General features: G+C 38.1%; 6 protein-coding genes across 13 annotated transcripts; 3 read left to right on the top strand and 3 right to left on the bottom strand.

Annotated features, from left to right (window-relative positions):
* Positions 1 to 252: 252 nt before the first annotated feature.
* Positions 253 to 6,247, top strand: LOC105686872. Of its 7 annotated transcripts, XM_012402093.3 has the most exons (6): positions 253 to 741; positions 836 to 919; positions 1,001 to 1,451; positions 4,393 to 4,652; positions 4,822 to 5,167; positions 5,687 to 6,247. In XM_012402093.3, exons 4-6 carry the CDS (start codon positions 4,422 to 4,424, stop codon positions 6,085 to 6,087), a joined length of 978 nt encoding a protein of 325 aa, XP_012257516.1. In that variant the 5' UTR covers positions 253 to 741; positions 836 to 919; positions 1,001 to 1,451; positions 4,393 to 4,421; the 3' UTR covers positions 6,088 to 6,247. The 7 variants fall into 7 exon arrangements, with proteins under 7 accessions (XP_012257516.1, XP_048506012.1, XP_012257507.1 ...); XM_048650056.1 differs by lacking the exons at positions 253 to 741; positions 836 to 919; positions 1,001 to 1,451 and adding an exon at positions 4,091 to 4,122 and having other exon boundaries at positions 4,393 to 4,430; positions 4,483 to 4,652; XM_048650055.1 differs by lacking the exons at positions 253 to 741; positions 836 to 919; positions 1,001 to 1,451 and adding an exon at positions 1,727 to 1,846.
* Positions 6,248 to 6,481: 234 nt separating this feature from the next.
* LOC105686855 (squamous cell carcinoma antigen recognized by T-cells 3) lies at positions 6,482 to 10,639 on the bottom strand. Its single transcript, XM_012402031.4, has 6 exons — positions 9,564 to 10,639; positions 9,281 to 9,462; positions 8,137 to 9,014; positions 7,387 to 8,044; positions 7,104 to 7,251; positions 6,482 to 6,940 (listed from the first exon to the last, which is right to left on the bottom strand). Exons 1-6 carry the CDS (start codon positions 10,030 to 10,032, stop codon positions 6,492 to 6,494), a joined length of 2,784 nt encoding a protein of 927 aa, XP_012257454.2. The 5' UTR covers positions 10,033 to 10,639; the 3' UTR covers positions 6,482 to 6,491.
* A 164-nt stretch (positions 10,640 to 10,803) lies between these two features.
* Positions 10,804 to 13,880, top strand: LOC105686882 (ras-related protein Rab-35). The gene is made up of 3 exons (XM_012402106.4): positions 10,804 to 11,200; positions 11,995 to 12,419; positions 12,951 to 13,880. The coding sequence occupies exons 1-3, from the start codon at positions 11,149 to 11,151 to the stop codon at positions 13,077 to 13,079; spliced, it is 606 nt and encodes a 201-aa protein (XP_012257529.1). The 5' UTR covers positions 10,804 to 11,148; the 3' UTR covers positions 13,080 to 13,880.
* A 66-nt stretch (positions 13,881 to 13,946) lies between these two features.
* LOC105686869 (PHD finger protein 12) lies at positions 13,947 to 17,144 on the bottom strand. Its single transcript, XM_012402069.4, has 5 exons — positions 16,900 to 17,144; positions 16,607 to 16,806; positions 16,189 to 16,463; positions 15,151 to 16,094; positions 13,947 to 14,509 (listed from the first exon to the last, which is right to left on the bottom strand). The coding sequence occupies exons 1-5, from the start codon at positions 16,945 to 16,947 to the stop codon at positions 14,126 to 14,128; spliced, it is 1,851 nt and encodes a 616-aa protein (XP_012257492.2). The 5' UTR covers positions 16,948 to 17,144; the 3' UTR covers positions 13,947 to 14,125.
* Positions 17,145 to 17,228: 84 nt separating this feature from the next.
* LOC105686863 (ATP-binding cassette sub-family F member 1) lies at positions 17,229 to 20,938 on the top strand. Its single transcript, XM_012402055.2, has 5 exons — positions 17,229 to 18,349; positions 18,507 to 18,732; positions 18,854 to 19,499; positions 19,580 to 19,758; positions 19,844 to 20,938. Exons 1-5 carry the CDS (start codon positions 17,322 to 17,324, stop codon positions 20,336 to 20,338), a joined length of 2,574 nt encoding a protein of 857 aa, XP_012257478.2. The 5' UTR covers positions 17,229 to 17,321; the 3' UTR covers positions 20,339 to 20,938.
* A 401-nt stretch (positions 20,939 to 21,339) lies between these two features.
* On the bottom strand, positions 21,340 to 25,888 carry LOC105686612 (protein obstructor-E). 2 transcript variants are annotated; one of them, XM_012401610.3, is made up of 4 exons: positions 25,702 to 25,888; positions 24,008 to 24,409; positions 23,605 to 23,818; positions 21,340 to 21,639 (listed from the first exon to the last, which is right to left on the bottom strand). In XM_012401610.3, exons 1-4 carry the CDS (start codon positions 25,739 to 25,741, stop codon positions 21,579 to 21,581), a joined length of 717 nt encoding a protein of 238 aa, XP_012257033.1. In that variant the 5' UTR covers positions 25,742 to 25,888; the 3' UTR covers positions 21,340 to 21,578. The 2 variants fall into 2 exon arrangements, with proteins under 2 accessions (XP_012257033.1, XP_012257023.1); XM_012401600.3 differs by lacking the exon at positions 21,340 to 21,639 and adding an exon at positions 22,268 to 22,811 and having other exon boundaries at positions 25,702 to 25,887.
* Between the last annotated feature and the right edge of the window lie 1,038 nt (positions 25,889 to 26,926).

Here is a 26,926-nt window from a genome sequence, read left to right as displayed (position 1 = left end):
GGAACGGTTCTCGATTCCCCTATCACATATCTTGGCGTATTTTAAATACGAGCTATAGATAAAATGCAAACAAAAAAAACTCCGATGTATCATATACATAGGTATACTATTATTCATATTTTCATACCAATTTCGTTCATCAAAAGCAAAAAAGGAAAAATCACAGTTATACGTAATACGTGTGGGTTCCACAAGCCATACAGGTGTTATGTGTTATTCGAAGCAATATTAACTTGCCTGAAACGATCGTGTCCATGGACGCGGTTATAGACCTGTTCCGTGGGCTGACTGTTCTTTACATAGACAGGTAACCACGACCGCATGGCATGGCATTGCTCGACATTATAAAGCTCGAGTTCAATGTTAAATTCTATACACGGGCCTTCTTTCCACCGATTCTCAAGATTGAAAGGCCCCCTTTGCACGATTGTACGTACGTACGTACAAAGTGAACTTTTATACTGTTAATCTGTGATTCAGCCTTCGTCTACAGAAGGGTGACGCACAGTGAGCTGGTTCGGGAGTGTTTAGCGAAGAGAATCATTAAATGTTGCGGTACAAACGATTATTAATATGCAAAGTTAATAATGCAGACAGTACAGTTTAATTGTATAAATGAAGTATAGATGAAAATATAGGTATGAGACGAATACAAGAACCCATTAAAACGCGACCGTTAAATCCGAGCTGTAAGGAGAAAGTGCGATAAAATAGCAAAAGAGTTATTAAGAAACATTTCAGGTTGGTATCTCAGCTGACTACTAATCAGAACAATTAGAATGTGAAGGTGCAGCTACCTGCACTGAACTCAATTATAATTCCGGGGTTTCCTTAGTTCTAGATAAAATTCATCTTCCACGCCACATAAATATATCAGACCGAAAGGAAATGGGGTATAGCTTGCCAGAAACAGACAGAAGTAAAAAGAAATTTCTGATTGGGAATACTCAGAGGTATATCTACGCAAGTCTTGCATTATATTAGCGATGCCTATTTTCAGTTTTAATAACGATGATATCGATAATCAACCGATTATAAGAGTCACCGACGATTCATTTCTGGATTACGCGACGTGTTATCGTGAGGTCTATGCCTTGAGCATTTCGAAGTGACTATTTTATAGCCACGAAATAATCGATGGCCCCAGTTCTCCGCAGTCCTGCAAGCCGGCTTGTCCGATCCAGTGAATTACAGCAGAGGCGGTTTTGTTATACAGACTAAAGGATCGAAGTCGCGACCCTGCAGCGAGGCGTGTCATTGATAATCCGATCGTAGCTAATTCTTCGATTAGAAATTGTTCGAAATCCTATGAGAGAGAGTGCATTGATCAGCAACAGTCCTTCTGCAGTTATTCGATTGGGAGTTTTTCTTCCGGATTATTTAAATAGATCATCGCCCTGTTACGCTGATCATCGTCTTTGGAACCGACCGATACTACAATAACGTGTTGGGTGAGTTTTTTGTTCAAACATTAGAATCATAGAAGGTGATAATCGACGCGTCGTTAATAGATCACATTGACCTCGACAATTAATTATCTGTAGTATATTTTCTTTGATTGAGAAAAAGAACAACTTGTACAGCGCAGAAAACAACTGTTATACTTTTCCGTCTAGGTCTCAAATTCTTATAATTTTTTAAAGTAAAAAACCGGTTATCGCAACCGGTAGACTAACCGCTGCGGTATAGGTATATACGATATGACTCACTTATTGTACGCGTATAGTGCAGCATGTCGACTATAAGTGCACCGAAGTACATACTGTACAAAATTTCTGGTTGAAGAATAACGAGAAAAGGAGATATTCATGCCTTGAATAAATTTCACACAACCACGGTCGATTTGGTACGTTGCACGAACAGTTTCGTGTGCATACTAAATTTCGGAGCATTCAACAATTTTCTTGGAGTAAGACCGCTGTTACGTATGACTCGCGACACGCATTCAGCGGCCGGCAGTTTTTCCGCGGTTAACGCGATTTCCGTCAGTTTCTGGAAAATTGTACATCCAGGTTGGACAGAACCCGGAACATTGACAGGGCGTTCTTATTACGGGCAAGCTATACCTTATGCATCACTATTGCGGCCGGCAAACGCCTCGTTCTAATGACCTACTCCTACGTAGACTGGTAAACCTGGGTTCAGTATTGGCCAAGCGTTCACGAGGGCCAGGCTAGTTATATTTCGTTAGCTTTGCTCGAGAGTTTAAGTCTGTTTCGAACGTCTAACGGGTATCTTCTACGAGTGGTCTAAGCATTTACATATAGCAGCAGGACCCTTGGGATTATTACATGATATACACGAATACTCAAGACATATACTCCGAAAAATAACGGTGCGTTTTGTAATGATACCTATGCGTACATTTAGTTGCGAGTTATTTTTTTGATTGAATTCTGTTTTATTCGTCGGCAATTTTTCAGTCGTCTTCACGGATGAAACTAGAGAATGCAGGTGAAACCAACCGCTGTGCATACAGGTAGAACGATCGGGTTCGCGACACCGTTTCATTTTGAAAATAATACGGCCGGGTGAATTGAACGCGCGGGTAGTATATCTGCATGGATTTGCATGGAAAGTCTGCGGACAATTGAACGAAATTGTATATTCAATATTCAAATTTATGCAGCATGAATCCCGGCTAAATCTACCGAATATCCGTTGCTATAGAATTTTCAGTTTCTAATTGATACGTGATTATAAATAAAACTCGAGAATTTTGTTCTACTTATAATTAGAATAGCTCGTTTATTGTCCGTGTAATTATGCCGTGAATACGGCCGTATTCCTTTCACTTGCAAAAAACAAAGTCAAGAAACCAGAAATAGAATATTCGTGTGACAATGATTACCGTGTGATTATATTACTGTATAAAGTTAATATTTATGCTCAAGATGCAGTGTGAACAATTATGTTTATAATTGTCGTCTTAAAACTTAAGCGAGAGAAATTTTTATGATACATCGTTAGGGATTCACTCGTGGTAGGAAAATTATACGCAACCGCTATGATAAGTGATTAGTATGATAGACACCGCATGAGTTCATAAATATGATGTGGTCATGAGTTTTCACCTGCAGTTAGCGTTGATCGTTACCGTGAATTACTGGGGTCAATAGCTTTACTAATTTCAAAGTAAATTGAAACGATTTAAGAAAAATAAACATCCGTGTAATGTGACTCTTGCGTGATTCCGATTCGTGATAATTCACGTTGGGCAATTTACTAAAAGTAATCAATTATTACTTGGAGAGAAGTGTTAATCATAAAAATAGTAGAACACGCGTGTTTACTTTCGAGTTAATCAGGTGTGTACAAAAATGTTTTCCTGATTAGCGTATGGATAATTCTTTTTTTCCTGTTCTTTTTTTACCAATATTCGAGTGAGATTTCTATCTCGAACCATGATTGTACACGGGTCACCGGGGTGAAGATGCTGGACCTTTTTCTATGGGTACAAAAAAACGGGCAATTGTATTTATTTATCTATGTCGCTAATTGATTGAATTGTTGGTCTGAATCTAATCTGTCTCGTATACCTTTCTAATTGAGTTCTTTCGGTGCTGTGACTCGAGCGAATTGAAGATACTATTTTCTCCAAACTTGAAAGCAATGTAATCTGCGGTCAATATTTTTATACCTTTCTCTTTGACTGGGCATTTCATTTGTCACACCAGTCGCGTTGTAGCGATTGGAACGGAAACAATAATAATTTGATTCGGTTCACGGTAATTATTGTTTCCCTGTGGACAATGAATAGGACTCGTCTCTTTATATTTTATACGAGAATTTGTACGTCTATTCGATCGTGTAGCGTATAATAACTCAAGTATGCCTATGCGTAATGCAAACCTATGTTATTTCGTATACGTATACACCCAGCGATGGCATCGATTATGTTCCATATCGCAAGCTGCAATGATATTCAAATCAGATGCATTAATCATTACCTTGGCATATGCATTCTATTCCATCTTCATTTATATGCATGTATAATCCGCATACGTAGGTCTTCCGGAATGGAGAAGCGACTTTGATATACATACAAGCTTATCTAAATTTTAAATCATTGTCAGTACAGGCTGCGATAGTAGAATCGAGAAAAATGACATTAACGCGGTTGTAAGACTTGCATTTATTCTATTATGCTTGTATCGATTTTGAATACTATTTCTCTGGTTTTGTGTGAAAAGAACTACAAGGCTCTTCGATTTCTTAAAAAAAAAAATCAATCAATAAAAATATCCTAAAACAGATAAAATGGTATTGCAATTACTGCTGTAACTATAATTGCACCTCCAAGAATCTATTTCGGTAGCCACGACCGAATTATCAATGTATTTTTGTTATTGATTTTTTAAACGCTAATGATATTTTTATTATATGTTACAGGCGATACGTGATACTCAGAGATCAAAACGATGTATCAGGTGGTATTTCGCCTGGTTGTTTTTGGCAATCTTCTCTTTTCCGATGTTTTAGGACATGGAAGATTGATCGAACCTCCATCCAGAGCTTCCATGTGGAGGTATGGATTTGACACACCACATAATTACAATGATAACGAATTATACTGCGGTGGTTTTACTCGACAATGGCAATATAATGGAGGAAAATGTGGCATATGTGGTGATCCATGGAATGTGAAACAGGCAAGTCCTGAACTACTCTACGATTAAAGATAATGAAATTCATCATACATCCATGTATACCCGAGAAACATTCATCATTCACCTGTGTCGATTTGATTCGATTAAGATTCTCTTTAGATCAATGCAAAAATTCAATGGCATTAATATGATCATCCTTATTATATTACAGCCCCGTCCCAACGAAATAGGGGGAAAATATGGGAACGGTATAATTGTGAGGAAATATAGGACAGGTTCTGTCATCCCTATAAACGTAGAATTGACGGCAAATCATCGTGGATATTTCGAATTTCGATTGTGTCCGCTGAAATATCGTGGCATCGAAGCAACCGACGAATGTTTGGACAAACATATTCTTCTCGGCGAAAATGGAACGGCCAGATATTATCCCGGCCCCGGAAATAAAATATTTGAGAGTTATTACAGACTGCCGGATGATGTAACTTGTGCTCAATGTGTGCTCCAATGGAGATATATCGCCGGAAATAACTGGGGTCAATGTGAAAATGGAACAGGTAATTTTTATAGTATTAATTGATTGGAGAAGTTCGTTTTGGTGAGATTTTCGAAGACGCGAGGAATTTTGTTGAACCGGTAAAGATGCAGTTGGTGACGAAATCCCGTTAAAATCTCTGTACTACACTTATTTAAGCTTGATCAGATTTGGCCTCTTTAGCGCCGCTAATCAATATGTAGAAAGTGCCATCGTTTATGTCATTGAGAACCAAATGGTAATATTGTGTAATTACGGTATTATGATACCATAACTGACAGTTCAATTGTTAGTCAATTGTATTACACAACTTCCGCAAAAATCACTCAACAATATTGATAGGGGTTCAACATAGCAGTAAGTAGAGTTGGTATTTCAATGGAATTTTATGAGATTCGGTTTTTCTAATTAAACCGAATGGGATCTAAAATGATATCCTTATAGGAAACATCATGAAGGCCTCAAACTGTAATAAAGATTTCAATTTTTCCGTTCAACAAATGCGACTCACAGAATTTGATAGGATACGAATTTGTTACAGGAGCTGTTGGGTGTGGACCACAAGAAGAGTTCAGAGCATGTGCAGACATTACAATCGGCGACAGTGAAGCAACATTGCTTCCACATCCGGTCACAGGCAAAATGGATACATCATTTGGAACATCCACTACCAAACAGGCTTATCCAGCACCTACTGAGCCAACTTTGGTACCTGAAGCAACTGGTCCTCATTGGCTATTCAGTTTGGTTATTGTTGGGACATGTCTACTGGTTGTTGTGGCTGTTTTGGCATTATTGTATGTCTATTATTACCATGTTGGGAAAGCGAAAAAATTCTTGATGGTTGAAAAACTCTTGCAACCAAATATTGCTCCAGTTGCTCCACCGCGACACAAAAAAAATCAAACCTCAGGATTGCATTCACCCATGGAAGAAGCATAAGCCAAGTGTCAGGGCTTGTAAAATCTGCACATCTCAACTATCTATCTAGAAGTAAGCCAAGAGCTTTTGCCTTGTAACATGTAAGTGACCTATTTTGTATCCCCGACCCTGTGTATATACATGTATGCCTATCCGTCCGATAAAATTATTTATTCAATGACTGATGTAATATTGAATATAGAAAACTTGAACCTGTTGAAATACTTAAAAAGTATTATACCAAAGAAACATTCGAAACGGTATCAAATGCAGCAGGTGATTTGAATTCGTGTGATCTACAAAGTAAACGCAGCTTTGCATATGGTTGAAATTTTAAATATGCAGATTGCTTGCGATAACATTCAATGTCAAATTCGTTATTTTATGGTAAATATAGAATGATAAGGTCGATGCGTTACACTATATTATTTTTTATTTGCAAGAAGCATATTTCTAAAATCTGCATTGCTCATTGGTTCTTTATGGTCAATATTACTTGATGTACCTGCATTGCCATTCTTGACGGGAGGTTTGACGCTACGTGGTATCATAGAGAGCATTGTCTTCGGCGTATTCAATCCAGTACGGCTCGTTGTTGTGCCACCAAGAGATTTAATTTGGGCAAGATCTTCATTGAGCGATCCCTTCTTACGCTCCGGAGGTTGACTAACTGCGACACTGATGACTTTATCCTCAATTGTCATGCCATCTGTAGCTAATAAGGCCCTACCAGCGTCAGCTTCATTTTGAAAATCAACATATGCAAGTCCTTTGGAATGACCGTTACGGTATGTCACCAGGCGAACATCTTTTACAGTGCCATGAGCACCAAAAATTTCTTCAATTTGTTCCTTGGTCGTGGTCACGGGTAAACCTGTAAATGCAGGAATACAACTTCCACTTGAAAATGCTCTACAGCAGAGGAAATAATTCATCAGGGTTTCCAAAGATTTCACAAACAATTCTTAGGTTCCATTCACATGTTACCTCAACAAAACCCTCGACTGTAATACTGAAATATGGAGATGACACGCTACCTTTTATGAAAAGTTTATTCTTTTCAAGTCCACAGCTATACTTAAATACTGTACTTCTTGTTGTCTTATCAGGATCGCATCGTGACACAAACATTGGTCTGCCATTTATCGGTACTCGGTCCAATTTCAATGCCAGCTCAACAGCATCCTGTGGAAATATACACTTGCTGTAATATGTACTTGACTGTATGCTCAAATATTATAATATAGATTGAGTTGGGAATTAGCTCACTCGACTGTATATCTGCATGCATGGTTTATAAGTGATCGAATGAATACCTACTGGACTACTGAGCTGCACATAACAAAATCCTTTGCTGCGGCCCTTAAAGTCCTTAACCATTTTAAAAAGAGTGATTGGTCCTGCAGGCGCAAGTGCGTTTCTCACTTCCTCTTCTGTTGCAGTATAATCCAAGTTGCTGATGAACACTGTTATCCTTTCATCTACAGTCTGGGAGTTGTCATCTTCCATCTTCTCATCTTCTTTTGAATTAAAACCTGGAGGTGGTGCAATTTTTGGTTTGCTTTCCGTTTCATCCTCCGGTGGTTTATAGCCAGGTGGTGGTGCTACTTTTGTGTCTGAACTCAGCATACTTTTTTTTAATTTCGGCTTGGCAGGAACCACAACTTTTCCTTGTTTGCTTGGAGATCCACTCAAGTTTTTCCATCTTCCAGAATCATCTGACTTTCTTTTAGCTGTTCGTTTTGGAAGCACTGCTGAGACTGTTTCTGGTGGAACTACTTGCTGTACTTTCTGTCGTTCTTCGGCTACTTTTTCTAACTTCTCTTTTGTCTTTACCTCACAAAATTCTAATTGCTCAAGTGTGCCTTCGTCTCTTTCAAAGTCTAGCCACGCATTACTTATACTCTCAGGCCAATCTTTGACAGATGCCAAGGCTCTCTGGAATAATTTACGGAGATGCTTTGTATCCCCGTAACATCTGTAGGAAAAAATTTCATAGCATGGTAGTATTTCTCATGCAAGAAAAACAAATATTATATTTCAACAGCAAGTTATATTCGAAACACATACCTCTCCAATGAAATATATTCCAGCCAACTAGCAGCTGCTGCAGAATGTCCTAGAGACAATATATCAGCCCATATAGATCGGGTTTTCTCCATGTCATTTGCATGGATGGCCTCCGTTCTGGCCCAATATTGCAATACAACACAACCTTGATCTCCATCCAAACCAAAAGCATTTGCCAGATATTCACAAGCACGGTTGAACGTCTCCCTAAGAATTTCCAATAGTTTTTCCTTGTCATCTGGATACAAATCAAGCCTGCGACGTAGATATTCAAGGTAAGTCAGCCACATACTACGATATTCTTGGGCAGACGAAAAACCAGCTATCAAAGCTTTTTCAAGTAAAGCCTGCACGTCGGGCAAAGGTTTATCCCATCTCTCATAGGCTCTTAGCCATTTTTGCCAAATCGCTGAACACCAAGATACGTTTCTGGTTGCTCTATAGTATAAAGAGTCTAGTACGGATTCAATTTTTACATTATTCTCCATATAAGTAACATATTCTAACCACAATGGACCTTCTAAGCTTAACTCTGCAACAGCCCGTTCGTAAAGTATATTAACCCTAGCAGGGTCTCCGTTTTGCTTCTCAAAGAGTACATACGCCCTGTAGGCATCAAGTATTTCAGGCTCGTTTTGAGCTGAAATAAGTTTTTCTTCAAACGGTAGACGCAAATTTAGTTTGGCAAACGCGCGATCATATCCTGTTAACACGATGTTGTCATCCAAGGTTGCTTGAGCTCCATCCCCCATACGCCATGTCTCGTATTCCTCATATGCTTTCTCCATATCGAGTAAAGGACAAGCTAATTGACGGCGGAACAAGGCTCCAACACGATCAATTTGTTGCTTACGTGCAGATTCATTAGATGCATCAATCTGAAAGCGGATGAATAATTAATTGCTATTATTACTGATTATGAGAAGTAGTGCCATTTCGTCAGCTTCATTTTCATTCATTTCAGCCAACATTTTTTAAATAGGCAAATCAAAATAGTAGCATCGTTACTTTGTCATGAAAATTGAGAGGCTACATAGATTAGAAATTAGAGAATGTCATGATAATTCTATTTCCAACTACATTCAAGACGTGATTTCATAGAATGAATGTAATTAAGATGACTATAACAAATATGTGTGCTTACCATTAACACTAGAACATTTTCAAATTCTCTGAATGCTTCCCAAATAATTGCACCCTTTGTAACGTGCAAGCCAACAGAGGTCAATGCTCGTTCAAATAAGTTCCTAATATTCTGATTCGCATCATTTCCTGAGCCCACACTTCCAATAGCAAACTGGAGATATTCCAACCAAACCTCAACAGCTGCAAAATAATAAAAATTTTAATTTGTAAGAACTTATGATACTATTGAATGACTTTATATGTAATCGTTTATAACTTAATAGATCTAGTATATTACGTACAAAGATAATCTTTTACAGCTTGTTCGCACAATTTCGTGACCTCTTCTCTCTCAGTTTGTGTTTTAACGAGATTGATTTCGTCTCGTAGCCAAGGCAGCCATAGTTCGGAATTAAGAGGATATTTCAAACTCATTTCTTGTCTGGCATGTTTCAGCTTTCCTGAATATTTTTCACCCATGTTTTGTAACTTCATAATCAGAGCTACATGACTGTTATAGTCGTAGGGATTTTCTTCCAACTTGGATTCCAAGAGTTTGATCTCAGCCTCGCCATCATCTTCATTGTCAGAATCGCTGCTATCATCGTCATCGAGTTCTTTATTTAAATCAGCCTCATCCTCAATCACAATATCGGTATTATTTTGATCGTTACCATCCCCCTCGTCGGAATCCAGGAGGGAATCGCTGTCAATATTATCGAGCACACCACTCTCGGGATTTCCTACTTCCATTTCGTCAATTTCATCCATTTTCAGTAGATCAGTACGGTTCTATTCAAACACTGGACACTAACGGCTAAAGTTTACAAAAAAAGAAGAGGATTCCGGCACAATATTCGTTTCCTGGCGTGTCAAAGTTAAAAGGTTATGACATCAGCCAGACAGTTTATTTACATGGACATTTTTTTCCTCTTGGTGCAGAAATCTGTGTCATTGAGAACAGACAGGTACTGCCTCTGATTTTGTTGGTATTGCACTTACTTGAAGGTCAAAGAAGATGCTCTAGACGTTCGGGTCTTTTCCTCATTATTCTATGGTTTTGTGAATTACACTGTCCCAGATGTCAATTACAATCGCTGTCAGATGGCGCGTTACATGATTTTATAATGATTTTACTCGTCATTTCACCACCGGCCTACTCAACCTCCTACTCATCATTGACTGAGAAAAGATACACACAACTTACATACCACCATCTCATATCCCAAGTGCATATTTCCCGTTCAAATTATGCAGAAGATGAATTTCCTGGTTCTTCAATTTTCCAGTTTTTCAATATTTTTCTGTTAGATAATAGAAAATTGGCTACTTCATAGTAGGCTCGATGATTTAAATTGCTTTGTTGATGTGGATTCACTCTATTGAGAAAATTGAGAAGTTCCCTTCGCTGGATTATGATGTATTCATACACTTATTTTTCAGGACATGTATATGTGTACTTTGATGTGTACATACATGTTTCGTACAGTTGGTGGCTTATACATTTAAACATACATGCACGTATAAAGAAAAATGGCGCCGGTGATGAGCTGATCTGGGATGGGCGTCCTGTTAAATGAGAGTAGATCTTTTTTTTACGCGATAGCGATAATGAATGGTGATATCACGTCAAAGGAACATGGCGATCTTTCAATTTTAAAGTGACAATAATACCCTAGGGTAGTCCTCGCTTATTTCCCGCTAGTTTCTTGTACTATTCCGTTCTGTTCATTGTATGTTGCTGGTTTACTAAGTGCTGAATAATATAATTCCGTCATATCAGTGAGAGTGCTACGTCGTGTTGTGCTGAACAATAACAAAATAGTAGAATAATATAGACACAATTAAACCTAATCAATCATCGTCTCGAGGGCTGTTTCTAAGAAAATGGCCCGCGAATATGATCACTTGTTCAAGCTGCTGATCATTGGAGATAGTGGTAATTTACTTTTTCCATTAACCCATCATCAATTTAATGAACAATCATGCAGCACAATCTTTTGCAACTTGATACAGTCCACCTCATACTTTGCCCGTATGATGACACATGGGCACCTCGAAGTTCGACACATAACTTTTTTTGCCCCTACATACCGTCTTAAACATTGATTCAAATTTCGTTGAAATATAACGATAAATACGTATTAAACATGTACTACTAAATGTCATCTTTGAGCTAGAAACGTAGAAATTTTATCATATGTGACGTTTTGATTGCAGCCACTTACAAATCAAAAAATTCGTCATGTTGAGACCAAAGGCCACTTCTATGTTTGTATATCAGAGACATATTTTTACTGTGAAATGTTATTAACAAAGCATTTGAAAGTATGGTGATTGATCCATTGAAAATTATAGTGTGTAGTTTTCAAATATCTTCTGACATATTAATCTATGACTTGAATAATTCTGTTTGGGCTCATAGATCGAAGTAACTAAATTGGGGCCTGGCATTTGTTCACGGGTATGCGGGTATATTGTGTTTTCTATATCTTATTTTGAGGATTCGGGTAGCTAGGACTCATCAAAACTTGGCAACTATAGATTATCTGTGAAAATTATTAAGATTAAAAAACAATTATTATTAAAAGCAATATCACTTAAAAAATGCATGACATGCTAAAATTGAAAACAATTCCACTAGTACAGTGTAAACTAATGAAATTTTCATCTGTTTCCTTGCCTAAAAGCTATTCATAAGCATTAAGTGAATGTTTTTTGTTATCTTTAAAGGTGTGGGTAAGAGTTCCCTCCTTCTGCGATTTGCAGATAATACATTTTCCGGCAGTTATATCACAACAATAGGAGTGGATTTTAAAATTCGAACTGTGGAAGTTGATGGGGAAAGAGTAAAGCTACAAATTTGGGATACAGCTGGTCAGGAACGGTTCAGAACGATAACGTCAACCTATTACAGAGGAACACATGGTGTCATAGTCGTTTACGATGTAACCAGTGGAGATTCCTTTGCAAATGTGAAACGATGGCTGCATGAAATTGAGCACAACTGTGATGTGGTTAACAGGGTCTTAGTGGGTAACAAAAATGATGCACCACATCGAAAAGTAGTCCTCACCGAAGATGCCCAGAGATTTGCCACTCAAATGGGTATTCAATTGTTCGAAACATCTGCAAAAGACAATATTAACGTTGAAGAGGTTTGTTACTTTTTACAAGTCTTGATTGCATCCTACAAATAGTTGAGTTGCTCTGGATCTTTTCAGATTCTTTGTCAGCAGAAATCATTTGTAGATAAAGAATTGTAAATTCTAATCTCAGTTTGGAATTATCTTTATTTTCATATGGGTTTAAATGTAAATTATCATATTGAAGTCCATTATTTGTGAAAAATCAAGAAAATCCAACAACCTTCTACTTGATAGAAAATAAGTATTGTTCTCGATAATTTAGAAGCGTTGAATTATTTAGAGAATGCAGAGTATTGTTAAGTATTTATAAATGCTAAATATAGAATACCGTGATTGCTCAAGTGAGTGCATCATCGTCAGCTGTTTTTGTTCAATTTTTTTTGCCATGGTAACATACGAATCTAACACAAGTGTTTACAATCAAATTCTTACTATTAGATAAGATAGTTGAAATTCTATTCTCTGAAAAAAAATGATCACAAAAGAAAATTTGTTGGATATTGTAAATTGTGTTAATGTAAAACCATGATTTCATTTCAGATGTTCATGGCCATAACGCGCCAAGTGTTACGAACCAAAAAGGAAAGGAAGGAACGTCAAGCTATACAAACCAAGGAGACAGTGAACTTGAGCAAAAGTACCAAACAACATAGACGCAAATGTTGTTAGCAATAATATTATCTAAAACATTACCACTCTTTCTGATCATTGTTTGCTATGTTGATAGCACAGAATACGACAGAACTGATGTTACCGATGGACATGAATAATAATAACGTTCCAAATTTTATATAGCAAATTTCTATAGTTTAAGAAGGCATAGTCCAGTTACTCTTTCGATAGGAAGGTGAACTTAAATTTCGAATTTTAATAAAAGGCATGGAATCTTTCTGTACCTTAGATAAGTGTGTTAAATTAAATTAAGTACAAACCAGTAAAGTAGAATTTTGAAATAAGATGAGGTTAAAAGTATGTGTGGCTCTCTCCTAAATCTAAATTCGCGAGCTTGGAAAATTTACTAAACTTTAGTTTGAATTTTAGTATCTAAAATCAACGCAACAACAATGAATCTTTCAAGCATGTTGAAACGGAGGATAGCAACACAATGAATAAACATACAATTTTGGCATGTCCGAAATGTCAGTTGTCTGTATTAATCTGTGGTAATAGTGAAGGTACTAAGTCAGATTCCAACCACCAATCAGTGCTGATACTATTATTTCTATTATTGTTACGATTTTTAATTCATTATTGCTATCGTTTTTCAATGCACATCTCTGATTGGCTACTGAATATCATAAGAAAAAATGTATATACACCGTCGCCAGCCTCAACTGTACCCCAAGTATTCCTCTTTCTTTCAACCAAGTGTATTCGAATTCTTATATTGTTATACGATAATAACAAATTGTATTGTAATATTAATTATTATACATTTATATAATAAATAAATAGGCGTCTATGCATTTAGAGGTTGCCAATCATTTATTCTCTAATTTCCTTCTTTTTGATTCGAAAACACTGTTTCATTCTATGTGGTTTTTCCGCGCATTTATGATTAAAATTTTTTTTTTTGCGAGGCCAAAATGCGTGGGGTGGGGCGAGAGGAGATTGATAATCATTCGGAAACAGATTTATAAAATTCTTTGTTTTATACAAGATTCTCTATTTTACATATCACATTTACATTTTTGTCAAAGATGTATTACATCCATTCATCGTGTTATTAAGACGTGATCAACGGTACTAAACAGAAATACCAGGCAACCAAACCTCAAGATAGAACCATGAGCCACCAAAGCGCTGCCTTCCCATCCTTTTTCTAAATAGCCGTTACTGTAATTATTACTTATATGGCTTAGAGGTTGGCAGCTACATGAAATTTTCATTCCATCATAATCTGGTGATAGCTCTTTATTTTTATTTGCAATAGATTTTATAGCATCCGTAGTTTCTTGATCTTTTTTTGCGTTGCCTTTGCCTTTTTCTTCATCTCTAATTTCCATAGTTGAAGAATGGGCATAATCACAAGAATATAAGATGTTATCTACAACCGTTCCGTGTTCGCTGTAGTTCAACAGTTCGTAACGATTAGTAGTCTGAAACAGAATATCAAAAGCATTTTTTTGGTATAAAGTTAAGTAAGTATAATTAGGTATCAGTCTTGGATAGATATGACACTGAAATCTTATTTTCCACATTTACATTAAATCTATACTGTTGTAGTATTTTTTTTTTTTGTATCAGCTTTTAGCACATCTACAAACGTATAAGAATATGTATGGTAATGGAACGATAGAACAAATATAAAAGCGATGTCAAAAATTGTAAGTACTATACATGTATAGTATGTTTGTATGCAGTCTAGCAGTAATTATCAGTTATACTTGGTGGAATTGATGAAAAAAAAATTGTCTAAGATATTGGTATCAAATTGAGAATTATCATTGCGAGCCCAAAGATACAAATAAGGTATAAAATATAGAAACTTAGATTTAGGAAAGATTATTGTACTCGAGACTATGTTGACCCAACGTCACATGCACAAGGAATAAATAGATTTTCAGTACATTGACGAAATCCTACTGGATTATGTCTAATATAGCATGAAACCCTATGCCAATGAAATATTTAACTGAATTAAGCAAAGTTCTATGAATATCATTTACTGATATCATAAATCGATTGTTTTATGCAATGATGTTGAATATATGAAATTTTAAGTCGTGTCATTCATTACCTCGTCATAAAAGATGATGGCATGTTTGGACGAAGTGCAACAGCAGTTCCCATACTTCGCTAACAGTAAATCACAGTCAGCTCCATTTCCAATGGTAAGTGTTCTGCGCGTCATGAAAGTAGGCGGCCCTGGTTTTTGACTAAGTGGGAACATCACAGCCCTTGCCTTTGATTGACAGCGTACAGACGCGTAATCTTCTCCCATCGGGTTGAGTATTTGTTCTAATCTTTGTTGGGCTAAGGTTTCTAGAACAGGCCTTTCTAACAACTGTATTCCTTCCCTGGTAGAGTATTGGCTTACATTTTCATAATATCTCATCGAACTCTCTACACTATTTGCTTCATCTAAATTTTTTTGCTTGGCTCTGGGCTTGTCCTCTTTACTGTCCATATCACAGTCACTATCAATTGAAAAATTACCATTCGTAACTTTTTCATTATTTGACTTATCAGGTTGATGTGTCTCTGTCGTGTGTATAGTCGGTTGAATTACATTATTCATTTGATACAAATGGTTTGGCTCCATTTCAGGTGGATTGGCATAATGATATTTAACCGCAGTTGGTACTTGGACTCTAGACTTGGAATGAAGCTTGACTTTTACCCGAAACGGTGGGTTTGCAGCTCGAGCTTTCCGCAGAAATTCTAATTTTACAGCTTGCTGATCGAGACGACGAGATGCATACTTGTCCCATAGTTTAAGGCGATCCGTTGCACCACAAGATGGCAACAGATTCTGGTCTAAAAAATGGTTGGGATGATTGGGGCACATCCATCGACCTTTTGGGAAAGCAGTAAGAGGAGGATCCAGGCAATCCTGATGAAAATAGAGTGGACAATAGTCGCAGACTATCAATGGAGCCTTCCGACAACTCCGACCGCATTCAAAGCATAACCGAGCAGGTAGTGGAACCATCAATCCACTGTCCAGGCAATGACTCTTGCCTGAAAGTAAGAATAAAAATGAAATATAGGATTCCCAGAATAAAGGAGATGTTAGCCTGGGTTTGCATTATTTCATAAGAGTTTGAGTACTTGCCATTATTGGTACAAGAGTTTTGCTGCCTTCCTTTTTTACCAGTAGATTGGTTTATTTTATCAGTTCCTGGAAAAGTGATAGGCATTTGTAATTCACGTGGGAGCTCAAATTCTCTAGGATTCAGAAGCGAAGCTGCTATTGCCAGCGTTTCCAGGGCTGATTTTCTCTTTTTTCTTTTATTTGTCTCAGTATCTTTTTTATTTGTATTGGCACACTGGCATGCGTGACACATCCATTCTCCATTTGGTATGTCTCTTGCATCCAATGGTGGATCGCTATAATGTGTGACAAAATATTCGTGTAAGCACTAGGAAAAATCCAACATGTAGCAGGAACGACAATACAAGAGTTGGGATTGACTTGATTTGGAGAAAACTAATCATAACAAGGTCTGCTACATGTGTATTAAGACACTTACTGACACTGCAGGTGGAACGAGGCTGGACATTTATCACAACAAATCAGCTCTCCTCCATCATGACAGGCATCACAAGAATCTCGATTGTGACCACGTCCTGGTCGTTTGAAATACGGATGGCTTTTATCATCTTTGTCTTTCTTGTTTTTTGTTGTTTTTGACTCCTCTGAGACAGGGGGTGCTATGAGAGCCTGGATTTGCTGCAGCAATGAAGAATGATTGAGGTATGATTGAGAAATTATCATTTAATGTTTAAAAAAAATTACAGTAATTTACAGGGTTAGGTCACTTACTGGCATTAGTCCTCCACCTGTGTTCAAGTCGTATTCAACGGTACCCATTTTAAGAGATCTCGTTGAACAATCGATGGAAGAACTTCTACAGGGTTAAACACACCATTTGAAATGATCAAGATTTAACACCCGCTTCTGATGACCGGCGACCTCAGTGTTCGTTTTCCCACGTATTTGTACCTGATAAATACTGAAGTAAATATGCGACTCTGACGGAGTATGTTGTTAACTTATTTTTTACGGTAGATGTCCGAATGTAGCAAATAAAAAACGTTGTCGATTTTCGATACCTCTCGGATCTGTCGGGCCATCACCTGTGTACAACTTCATTTCGGTAATCTACGGAGTATTCGAGAGGAATTTTGACTCGTCGGTCGTGATTTGCGGTTAGAGTTGGCAGGTGTACTTTCATCTCACTAAAAATGAGTAGTTCTCAAAAGTTACCTAAAGGCAAAAAGCACAAAAAGGGTGGAAAAAGAGATGATTTCGACGACGATGATGATGCTGTACAGGCGACAGATAATATATCCGAAACCACAGTCAAAGAGCAGAATAAAAAATCTGTTCAGAAAACGCATGGTTCCCAGATGGTTTCCAAGGGTAAGAAGAGTAAAAAAAATTCAAAGAAAGAAGATCTCTTTGACGACGAAAATTCGGCAGATGAAACCAATAAAATTTCGACATTCGTCAACGAGGAATCTGATGAAGATGCTGGTGAAAAAATTTTTGCAGCACAGATAGTGAAGAAGGGAAAGAAAAACAAGAAGAATTCAAAGAAAGACGATTTCTTTGATGACGATAACGATGATGACGCTAAACTAACAAAAAGTATTTCCGAATTGGACATTGAAGACGTTGATGAAGACACATCCGAAAGAATAAAACCTGTTCAACCGGTACGTAAAGGTAAAAAGAATAAGAAGATTGCAAAAAAAGCAGAGCAATTCGACGATGAAAGTGTCACACATTCGATAGAGAATGTATCGGATGTAAGTGATGAAGAAGAGCCTGATGATGAGGGTGAAAAAATACGTGCAGCTCAAATTGTAAAGAAAGGTAAAAAGAATAAGAAAAATTCCAAGAAAATTGAAATTGTTGACGATGAACCTGAGGAAGAGGTAGTAGAAGATGATGCTGAAGTAATAGTAGAAGAAAAGGCAGCAGTTTCAAAACTTACGCACAAGGAGAAAAGAAAGTTGAAAAAACAACAGGAGTATGAAGCTACTGTTGAAATGATGACGAAAAAAGGAGGACAAGGACACAGCGAATTAGAATCAAATTTCACCGTTTCTCAAAGCCTCAATCAAGGCAGGGGACAGCAGCAGCTAGATAACGCAGTTGATATCAAAGTTGAAAATTTCAGCATAGCTGCAAAAGGAAAGGATCTCTTCACTAATGCTAGTCTTTTAATCGCTCAAGGGAGGAGATATGGGCTTGTTGGACCCAATGGGTGAGTGACTGGAATATGTGTGTTTGTACAAAAAAAGTGGTTCAAAGATGATGTAAAATCAGTTTCTTGGATACATTATCAAACTCATGTTAATATATTTGTGGCAGTTACATTTTCTATGAATCGATATTCATTAAAAACGTTTTATTTTTTCTAGCCATGGCAAGACAACGCTACTTCGTCACATAGCTAAAAGAGCTTTTGCTATACCACCAAACATAGATATCCTTTATTGTGAACAAGAAGTTGTAGCAGACGATACACCGGCTGTCGAAGAAGTGCTCAAAGCTGATGTCAAACGCACAGAGTTATTAGCAGAATGCAAAAAATTAGAAGAACAAGCAGAGAAGGGTGATACCAAAGTTCAAGATCGCCTTCAAGAGGTATTATACTTCCTCAATATGTTTTACCATCTTAGAAAAAAGCTTTCAGAAACCAATTTAGTGTCATTTAGAAAATTTTTACATTCACTTACGCCTTGTTTTTATAAATTGTATTTTGTAGGTTTATGAAGAGCTCAAAGCAATCGGGGCGGATTCTGCAGAACCGCGAGCCCGCAGAATTCTAGCTGGTCTAGGTTTTAGCCGTGCAATGCAGGATAGGGCTACTAAAAATTTCTCAGGAGGTTGGCGCATGCGTGTCTCATTGGCTCGAGCTCTCTTTGTTGAGCCGACGCTGTTACTGCTTGATGAACCCACTAATCATTTGGATTTAAATGCTGTTATATGGTTGGATAATTATCTTCAAGCATGGAAAAAAACTTTGCTCATAGTCTCTCACGACCAGAGCTTTTTGGACAATGTCTGCACTGATATTATTCACTTGGATCAGCAGAAACTGTACTATTACAAGGGAAATTATAGCATGTTCAAAAAAATGTTTGTTCAGAAGCGCAAAGAAATGATCAAGGCTTATGAGAAGCAAGAAAAACGCTTAAGAGACTTGAAGTCTTCTGGGTCTAGCAAAAAACAAGCTGAGAAAAAGCAGAAGGAAGCGTTGACTAGGAAGCAAGAGAAAAACAAGTCCAAGATGCAAAAACAGGAGGAGGAAAATGGCCCTCAGGAATTGCTGCAGAGGCCCAAAGAATATCTAGTCAAGTTTAGATTTCCGGATCCACCTCCGCTGCAACCGCCTATCCTTGGTTTACACAGTAAGTATTCCACTCTTCACATATGTATGCTTTGGTGAATTCCCTTTTCATCCATAGTTGATAAAAAAATTATTTTATAGATGTTACCTTTGCGTACTCGGGCCAAAAGCCCTTGTTTATTGATGTGGACTTCGGTATAGATCTAACATCGCGGATAGCAATTGTCGGCCCAAACGGTGTTGGTAAATCCACCTTTCTGAAACTCTTGACTGCAAAGATTGAACCACTACAGGGAGAGCTTATAAAAAATCATCGTTTGGTAAATGGAAAAAGAAACCTATTCAATTCTCTTTGAAAGCAATATTATTTTAAAACTAACATATCGTACTTTTATATATTCATAGAGGATAGGTAAGTTTGATCAACATTCTGGAGAACATTTGACCGCCGAGGAAACACCGTCTGAGTACTTGATGAGACTCTTTGATTTGCCGTACGAAAAAGCACGGAAACAATTAGGAACTTTTGGATTAAGCTCTCACGCTCATACGATAAAGATGAAAGATCTGTCTGGTGGACAAAAAGCACGTGTTGCCTTAGCCGAGCTTTGTCTCAATGCTCCCGATGTCGTTATTCTCGATGAACCTACTAACAATTTAGATATTGAGTCCATTGACGCCTTAGCCGAGGCTATGAACGAATACAAGGGTGGAGTTATTATAGTTTCTCACGATGAACGTTTGATTCGTGAAACCAGTTGCTGTTTGTACGTCATTGAAGATCAACGGATTAACGAAATCGATGGAGACTTTGACGATTATAGGAAAGAGCTTCTTGAAAGTCTTGGAGAAGTTGTTAATAATCCAAGTATCGCTGCCAATGCAGCAGTCTTGCAGTGACCAGGTGCAACATGGGTTAAAGTCAGATCAAAATCCCTGGGTAGTCATGTTCGACCGATAGTCCTTGAGTACTTCCACTGAAGAGAAATGATTAAATATGAATAATTAGATATGCTTCAAATTTATTCACCTACGAATATCGATATAAATCGAAGCAGTCTGGATATTTTTTACTTATGTACAACGAAAAACAGTTGTACCGTGAGCCTTACTTAATTATACATACAAATGGCCTCAGCATCGCTAAGTAAAAATAGACAATTAACAAGGTGATTGGTGATGTGCGAATTGGTGGTTTCGTACGAATGATTCACGTATCGATGTGTGAAAACACAAGAAAGCAGTGAATCGTTTTACTCGTGCGTGAGATGATGAAAATATTGAGCAACAAGAATCCTGAACTGCACCATTTTTTATAATAAATGGAATTGATAATACGTTGTCACATGGCGTTTACCAATAATAGCTAGGAATAACAAATATTACAAATGATATGATAACACAGTGAAATATATCAAAGTAAATTATTTTTATCAATATTATAGGCTCTTTAAACTGCTGTAATAACTGTGGTTTTTGTAAAAATCGTTGAAAATTCAATTGTCTGATGGGTTTTATTCATCACATACCTGATTCCCTTGTGTTCCTTAAGTTTTTTTTTTTCCCTGACCTCACAAATCTATCGTCCATATGCCGTAGGAAAAATCTCATGTATGAATATCCACCGTTGTCACGTTCGTGGAATTTTGAAAGTATCCACATAATACGGCGTAATTATTATAAGTTCACGCACGATGTAATAAACACTTTGTAGAAATTCATGGGAATAGAAATTTGGCTTTTGAAATGGAAGGATCTTCGTTTGATAAATATTCATGCCGGTCCGAAGACTCAACTACACGTGAATTTTGATGTGTACAAAATAATTATGCTTCTGTTCGCTTCTCAAAAATAATGAATTTTCGAAAATCTCGTGAGTGCTAGGTTCAGTGAAAAAAACATTTACGGCATATTTTCGTTTATTATCATTTATTTACAACGTATTAACTAGTTTCATAAAAATAATGTAAGGTACGGAAAAAAATGCATGAGAGCTGCACGGAGAAGGCCGTTGCAGCTAGAGAGCGTGACCAGAGATGCAGATAAGCTATGGGTGGACGTTCAATATAACAGTTCTAGCGGACTGATTTGTCGGCTTTTCATTTTCTCGAGTATCGTCAATATCTTGGCTTCAGCAGTTCTATTTTCTAAATCCCAGTTTACGTAGGGTCTTCAGATCGACGTCTCTGTAGTAATCCTCGCTAAGAAATGTTTTGTCAATTTTAGATAAAATTCATACAAAATTAAACAAGTTGACAAGTTTCGTAGCTAGTAATAACATCAGACGAATGATTAAATTTAGAACATGATTAGAGAGGGTGTACCGTAAATTCGAATGTCGATAATCTGGTTTTACCATTTTCTACATAGAGCGTGAAGATTTCAACTTTCTCAACTAGTACAATTATTTTAGGTGAAAAAGATAGGAATTAACGCCTGACGTTATAGGTGCATTCGAAAATTTGTCGTCACGGTCTACATGCCAGCAGAAAATTAGACGTAGAAAGATTTTGAAAAGTATGAGTAGATGGCCCCGGAAAAATATCGCGTGTATAATAATTTTTACCCAGATAAAAATTCAGAGAAAGAACAATTAAAAAATCATGAATATTCACGCGACCATGAGTAACCACAAGTTCAGAGTTATAATACATATAGCTGTTCGAATAGTTTAAGTATAGTTATATTTAGACATAGGTATACTATAGGTATGTTACTTACATATAAATTCATGTCACCACATCACATACATGCAACACAAAACAGACAGGGGAAATTGGATGAACACATAGAGAGAGTGTGGAAGTTACGAACAAGAATAAACCGTGATTAATTTTTGAGATTTTTTTTGTTTATTTTGTTTTTTTCTTTTTATTTAAAAATATGTGAGCAGGGGTGGGTTCAGGGTTTCCTCTCGGGGATTTTTGTTGGGCTGCAATAGATATACATCAAGTAAGAGTTCTATCGACGAAAATTAAGTTATGCATATAAGGGTCCCGAAACAAAACAAGATATACAAAATGGGGTATAACAGCTCCATCGCCAATAGTTTGACGACGTGTGATTCATAAGTTAAGAGTGTGAAACAAAAATAAAAATCATCGAAATCTACGACGATTCATTCGGTGGACCCAACTCTTCCTCCTATACTTTCACAAGTGGATTTTATATCGTACGTGTGTTTCGTTAATGATTAAATTATTCGACGACTGGGGCGGAGGGCCTAGCGGGGGCGGAGGGTCTGGCGGGGGCGGGGACGTTGGGCCTGGGTTTGCTCTTCGGCGTGTTTCGAGATTCTCCTGAATTTGACAATCCGGACAAAAGTTCGCTCTTTTTGATGCCCTCCAGATCCAGATCGCCGTAGTAATCCTCACTGTAAAGCAGAACCGGAAAAATCGAGGGATGAGGATATGCGTGGGTGCGAATGAAGGACGTTACATAGAACGGTCGCATCTAACAATAAACCAAATTTGTCAATCGAACGGATAGTTCAAAACAATTGAAAGGAAATCTCGCACGGGTGATAATTCTAGCAATCGATTTTTACTTTTTATCTATCATATAATCACTCGCAATATTTGACTGGAAATGATGAATCTAATGAAAAATTAAGTCTTTTTGTTACATTGGTTTTCGTCTATGAATTACTCTACTGTTTGGCTTACCTTAAATAAAAACAGTTTCGTTATTCAATAGCAAGCAATTTGGTGATTTCCGAGAAAGAGCAACGTTATTCCATAACTAATTGCTAACCGGAGCCAGCTAGTTAAGGTCGTGATTAGTCGAAGCTGAGCGTAATTGTTAGTCAAGGTTATTGTAGCTTGGTAATTTGATACGTGAAACTTCATTTTCATACCCATATAATAGTTACGAGAAACGCGAAGTTCATTTCCGTCTTCTATAATCCTACTCGCTTTAACCCTGAAGTATCCACGATGCACGTACGCAATCACAAGGCAATCGAGGACTTACAGATAAAGAGGTATCAACGAGGAAAACTGAGCAGCCGAAGAAAATGAAAAAAGCATTCCAGAAATAGACGAGTTACGTATAATAGTACAAAAGCGGATGCATGTTTGGCGACAGAGTATAAGTAACAAAACAATTAAAAAACAAAGTCGGAAGACACTTGTTAGTATGACAGCGATCGGATATAATGAACTCACCATCCGGGAACGTCTGAGGGTTCTTCGCAAGCTCCGCTGCCGTCGGTATCTCCAATTTTGAAAACGGTACCGATCGGACATCCGTATTCCCTAGCAATACCTTCCAAGCAGACGTAGTATTTTCTACAGTCATCTGGGTGAGCGTGCCTCGAAAAGCTTCCGGAAGCTCCGCTGACTTCACCGGCAGCTGGGCAGGTGAATCCTCCGGCAACCTCTGCAACGATAAAGAGAATCATAAGAATTTCACTATTGCATCGGGCCACATCATGAATGTCCCGCTAAGTGAGCCGCAACGTGACCCCGCTACTTGCGTCTCGCATCGCTGGCGTTGCAGTACCGCAAGGATTTCCTGCATCGCGGTTTTAGAATCAAACGAATCTTAATTGGTAAAAAATTTTCTCACCCTCGGTTCTGCATTCGGGGACCTGATCGGCCCACATGCAAACGCGAGCTTCGCGATCGTACGCGAGTCCAGGGCTGCACTGATACCTCGAAGCTTCTCCGTTCCAGCAATTCCAGAATACGTCGCAATTCTTCTCGTCGGCAAATATACCGTAAAGTCTTGTACAATGCGGTGCGCTAATTGCGGGTTCGAGTTGCGTTCTCTCTCCGCACTGAACGTTGTGTAGATAGTCGCAGTTTTCGGTCAAGAATTTGCTGTCGGATGCGTCAAAAGCGAGACCGTTTCCGCACGTCTTCAGTTCCGCAACTCCGTTGTCGCACTTCCAGTATTTATCGCAGGAAATATGGTGAGGGTAGAACCCGTAGTCGTCCGGACATTTGAAGTTATCCTGAGCATTGACGCCTGAAAAAAACGCATAGATACATATCTGGAACAAATATGTAGGGTAGATTGTAGAATCTTGATCAAAAAATAAGATCGCCCTGTCTCGGTACACATGACGCAACAAACCGGATATTATACCATGATTATCTCTTTCAATTGGTTTTTTTTTTTTTTTTTTTGGCGCTGTAATGGAACCGAGTGAAACATAATGAGAGAATATATGACTATGCAAAATATCAATGCCTCGCAAAGAACAGAAGAAGAGAAAAAAGCGTGGCACGTGAATGTTGACGAAGCGTAAAGAATTCTCCGCGAACTTAAGTGTTGGAAAAAAGAGATGATAATTTGTATAAGTTATTGGAATCGGTGCTGAATTATGCGTGCGGCATATGTAGATGTAAGTTTGAATAGTATTATTATTATCTAATGAGCGGAGAAGCCAGTAGGCCGTGTTTTACGAATAGCTAAACGTCTTATGTAAGTCTGGCTACAAAGACTTTCGCCAGACACTTTCACTCTGGGCCCGGTTCGCGGTGGGTCTCAGCATCCCGTTCACTCGTGCACGCCAAACCAATATACCTACGTAGGTATAGAGGTACGTAAATCCATTATGTATAATGCACGGGTGAATATACCGCATACAACATATACGATATCTCTGCCTCAAAACGAAAATACACCTAACTTCGTACGACTAAAATGCCCACTTTCATAATTCGGGGGGTCCGAAGTAGGGGACTCGAAAAAACCGGGCTCTAGTTCTTTTCAATTGCGGTTTAATTTTACCCAATCTTTTTTCTCTTTTTCCCCCCCTCGTTGCAAAGAGTGCGTTTTTACAGGTGATAATAGTATTTCTTTCGCGTTTTACTTTTTTTTCCCGTCTTCCTCTCATCTCCCTTTCTTTAATGGAAATTTGGAAAGCGTTGCAAGGTTAATAAGTTTTTCAGGTTGTTGAACGCTGCGGATGATTTATACAAATTGCCGTCCCCCAGAGGCGAAAGAAAACGAGTGAAAGAATCTGGTTCTACCGGTTGGCCTATATATTATTATTGACTGGATGCGGGAATATTCAATTGCGATCTGATTACGATTGTAGATATATATATAGTAAACTTGACTTTATATTATACGAGTGCAATGCTCGTCGATGCGGTAAATTTTAACTAGATCTATTTTCTTTCCTTTCATTTCTTTCGAAGGACGTTTTACACCCTTGTCACACACTGCCGCAACACTGGGTCACACTGGTTGAAGAAATTCAAATCTCGAACGCTCATCTCGGCGTTTCCAAATTTTTTAATGGTACGTACCGGCGAAGAGGATGGCCGCTATTACGAAGTACGACCTCATGATGTTCTCGTAAAATTAATGTACGGTGTTAAGTTGAAGAGTTATTAATATTATTATCGTTCAATTATAGTTTTTACAAAATTAAATATTCTTTTGTTTCACTAGCTAGTCACCAGCCCCTTGCACGAAAGACTGTGTTGGCGCCCTGTGTGTTCCCACGTTTATATAAGTCATTGGTCACGTGCCTCTCCCTCTCCAAACGGCTAGGCCTCTCTCGATCTGTCTCTTGGAATTGTTGAAAGAGGGGCTGTGCTTCAAAATGCTACCGAAAAGCACGGCTTTGGGGGAAGCTTCGAAGAGCCGTTCCACCGAGTCTATGGACGGGTCGTCGGAGCCCCTGCGCGGATCCCATTTTTCACCTCGATTCCTACCGAGTCTGCAGATCTTGGACCGGGAACGAGTTTACGCGGTGGAATGGGTCCACGTTTTCTACCTGCTGGAGAAAATGACGAAATAAAATCCAAAAAAAGACAATGACACGGATAAGCTACGGTCATACGGAGGCGTTCCGACTCCGAAAATGCATTAGTTTACTCTCAAAAGAGAAAAGCGAAAAAAAAACCTCAAATTCATTTCACAATCCGATCGAGGGGCTGGTCTGTCCCTCGAAGCTATCTTGTCCGGGTCCGCCGCAGCTACTCGCACGTGCACCTTTCACGGTGATATATTTTTTGTCTGAAATTTTAACACGGTTCATAGCTCGTATCTACAATTCAGCCGGCTCTTTGGCTGACAAGGAAATTTGGAAGGATCGGTTGTATCGTCATACGTTATGTGGCGAACAATTGTCCCGCGTACATTGAAACCTTATCCCATCGGTAAAGAAAAACTGATATACGTATGTATGCATATATAACAACTCGGAATTGATAGCTAGACGGATACGAGCACCGTTTGTGTTTCAAGTGCCACGGGTCCGCACCGGTACACAGTATGTAATAACGTGTCTGTATAGAATATAACCGGCATGCAATACGTATAACAAAACTTCACAGAAGACGAAGGCCAACCCGACTATCGTCTGACAGCCCCAGGCTCACCCTCCGGCGGATCGCTCTAGTAAAATCGAATTTTATTCGTTGCTACATAAGCTTTATAAATACGATAAATATTTATAAACACATATGTACACCGGCCTTCCGTAACGCACGAAGAATCGGAAATTCATCGGCTTTTTTGTGCTAC

This window comes from Athalia rosae, chromosome 2, assembly GCF_917208135.1.
Source record: "Athalia rosae chromosome 2, iyAthRosa1.1, whole genome shotgun sequence".
NCBI classification, from domain to species: domain Eukaryota; kingdom Metazoa; phylum Arthropoda; class Insecta; order Hymenoptera; family Athaliidae; genus Athalia; species Athalia rosae.
The sequence above is the reverse complement of the archived record's forward strand: the minus strand, read 5'-3'. Positions and strand labels throughout refer to the sequence as shown.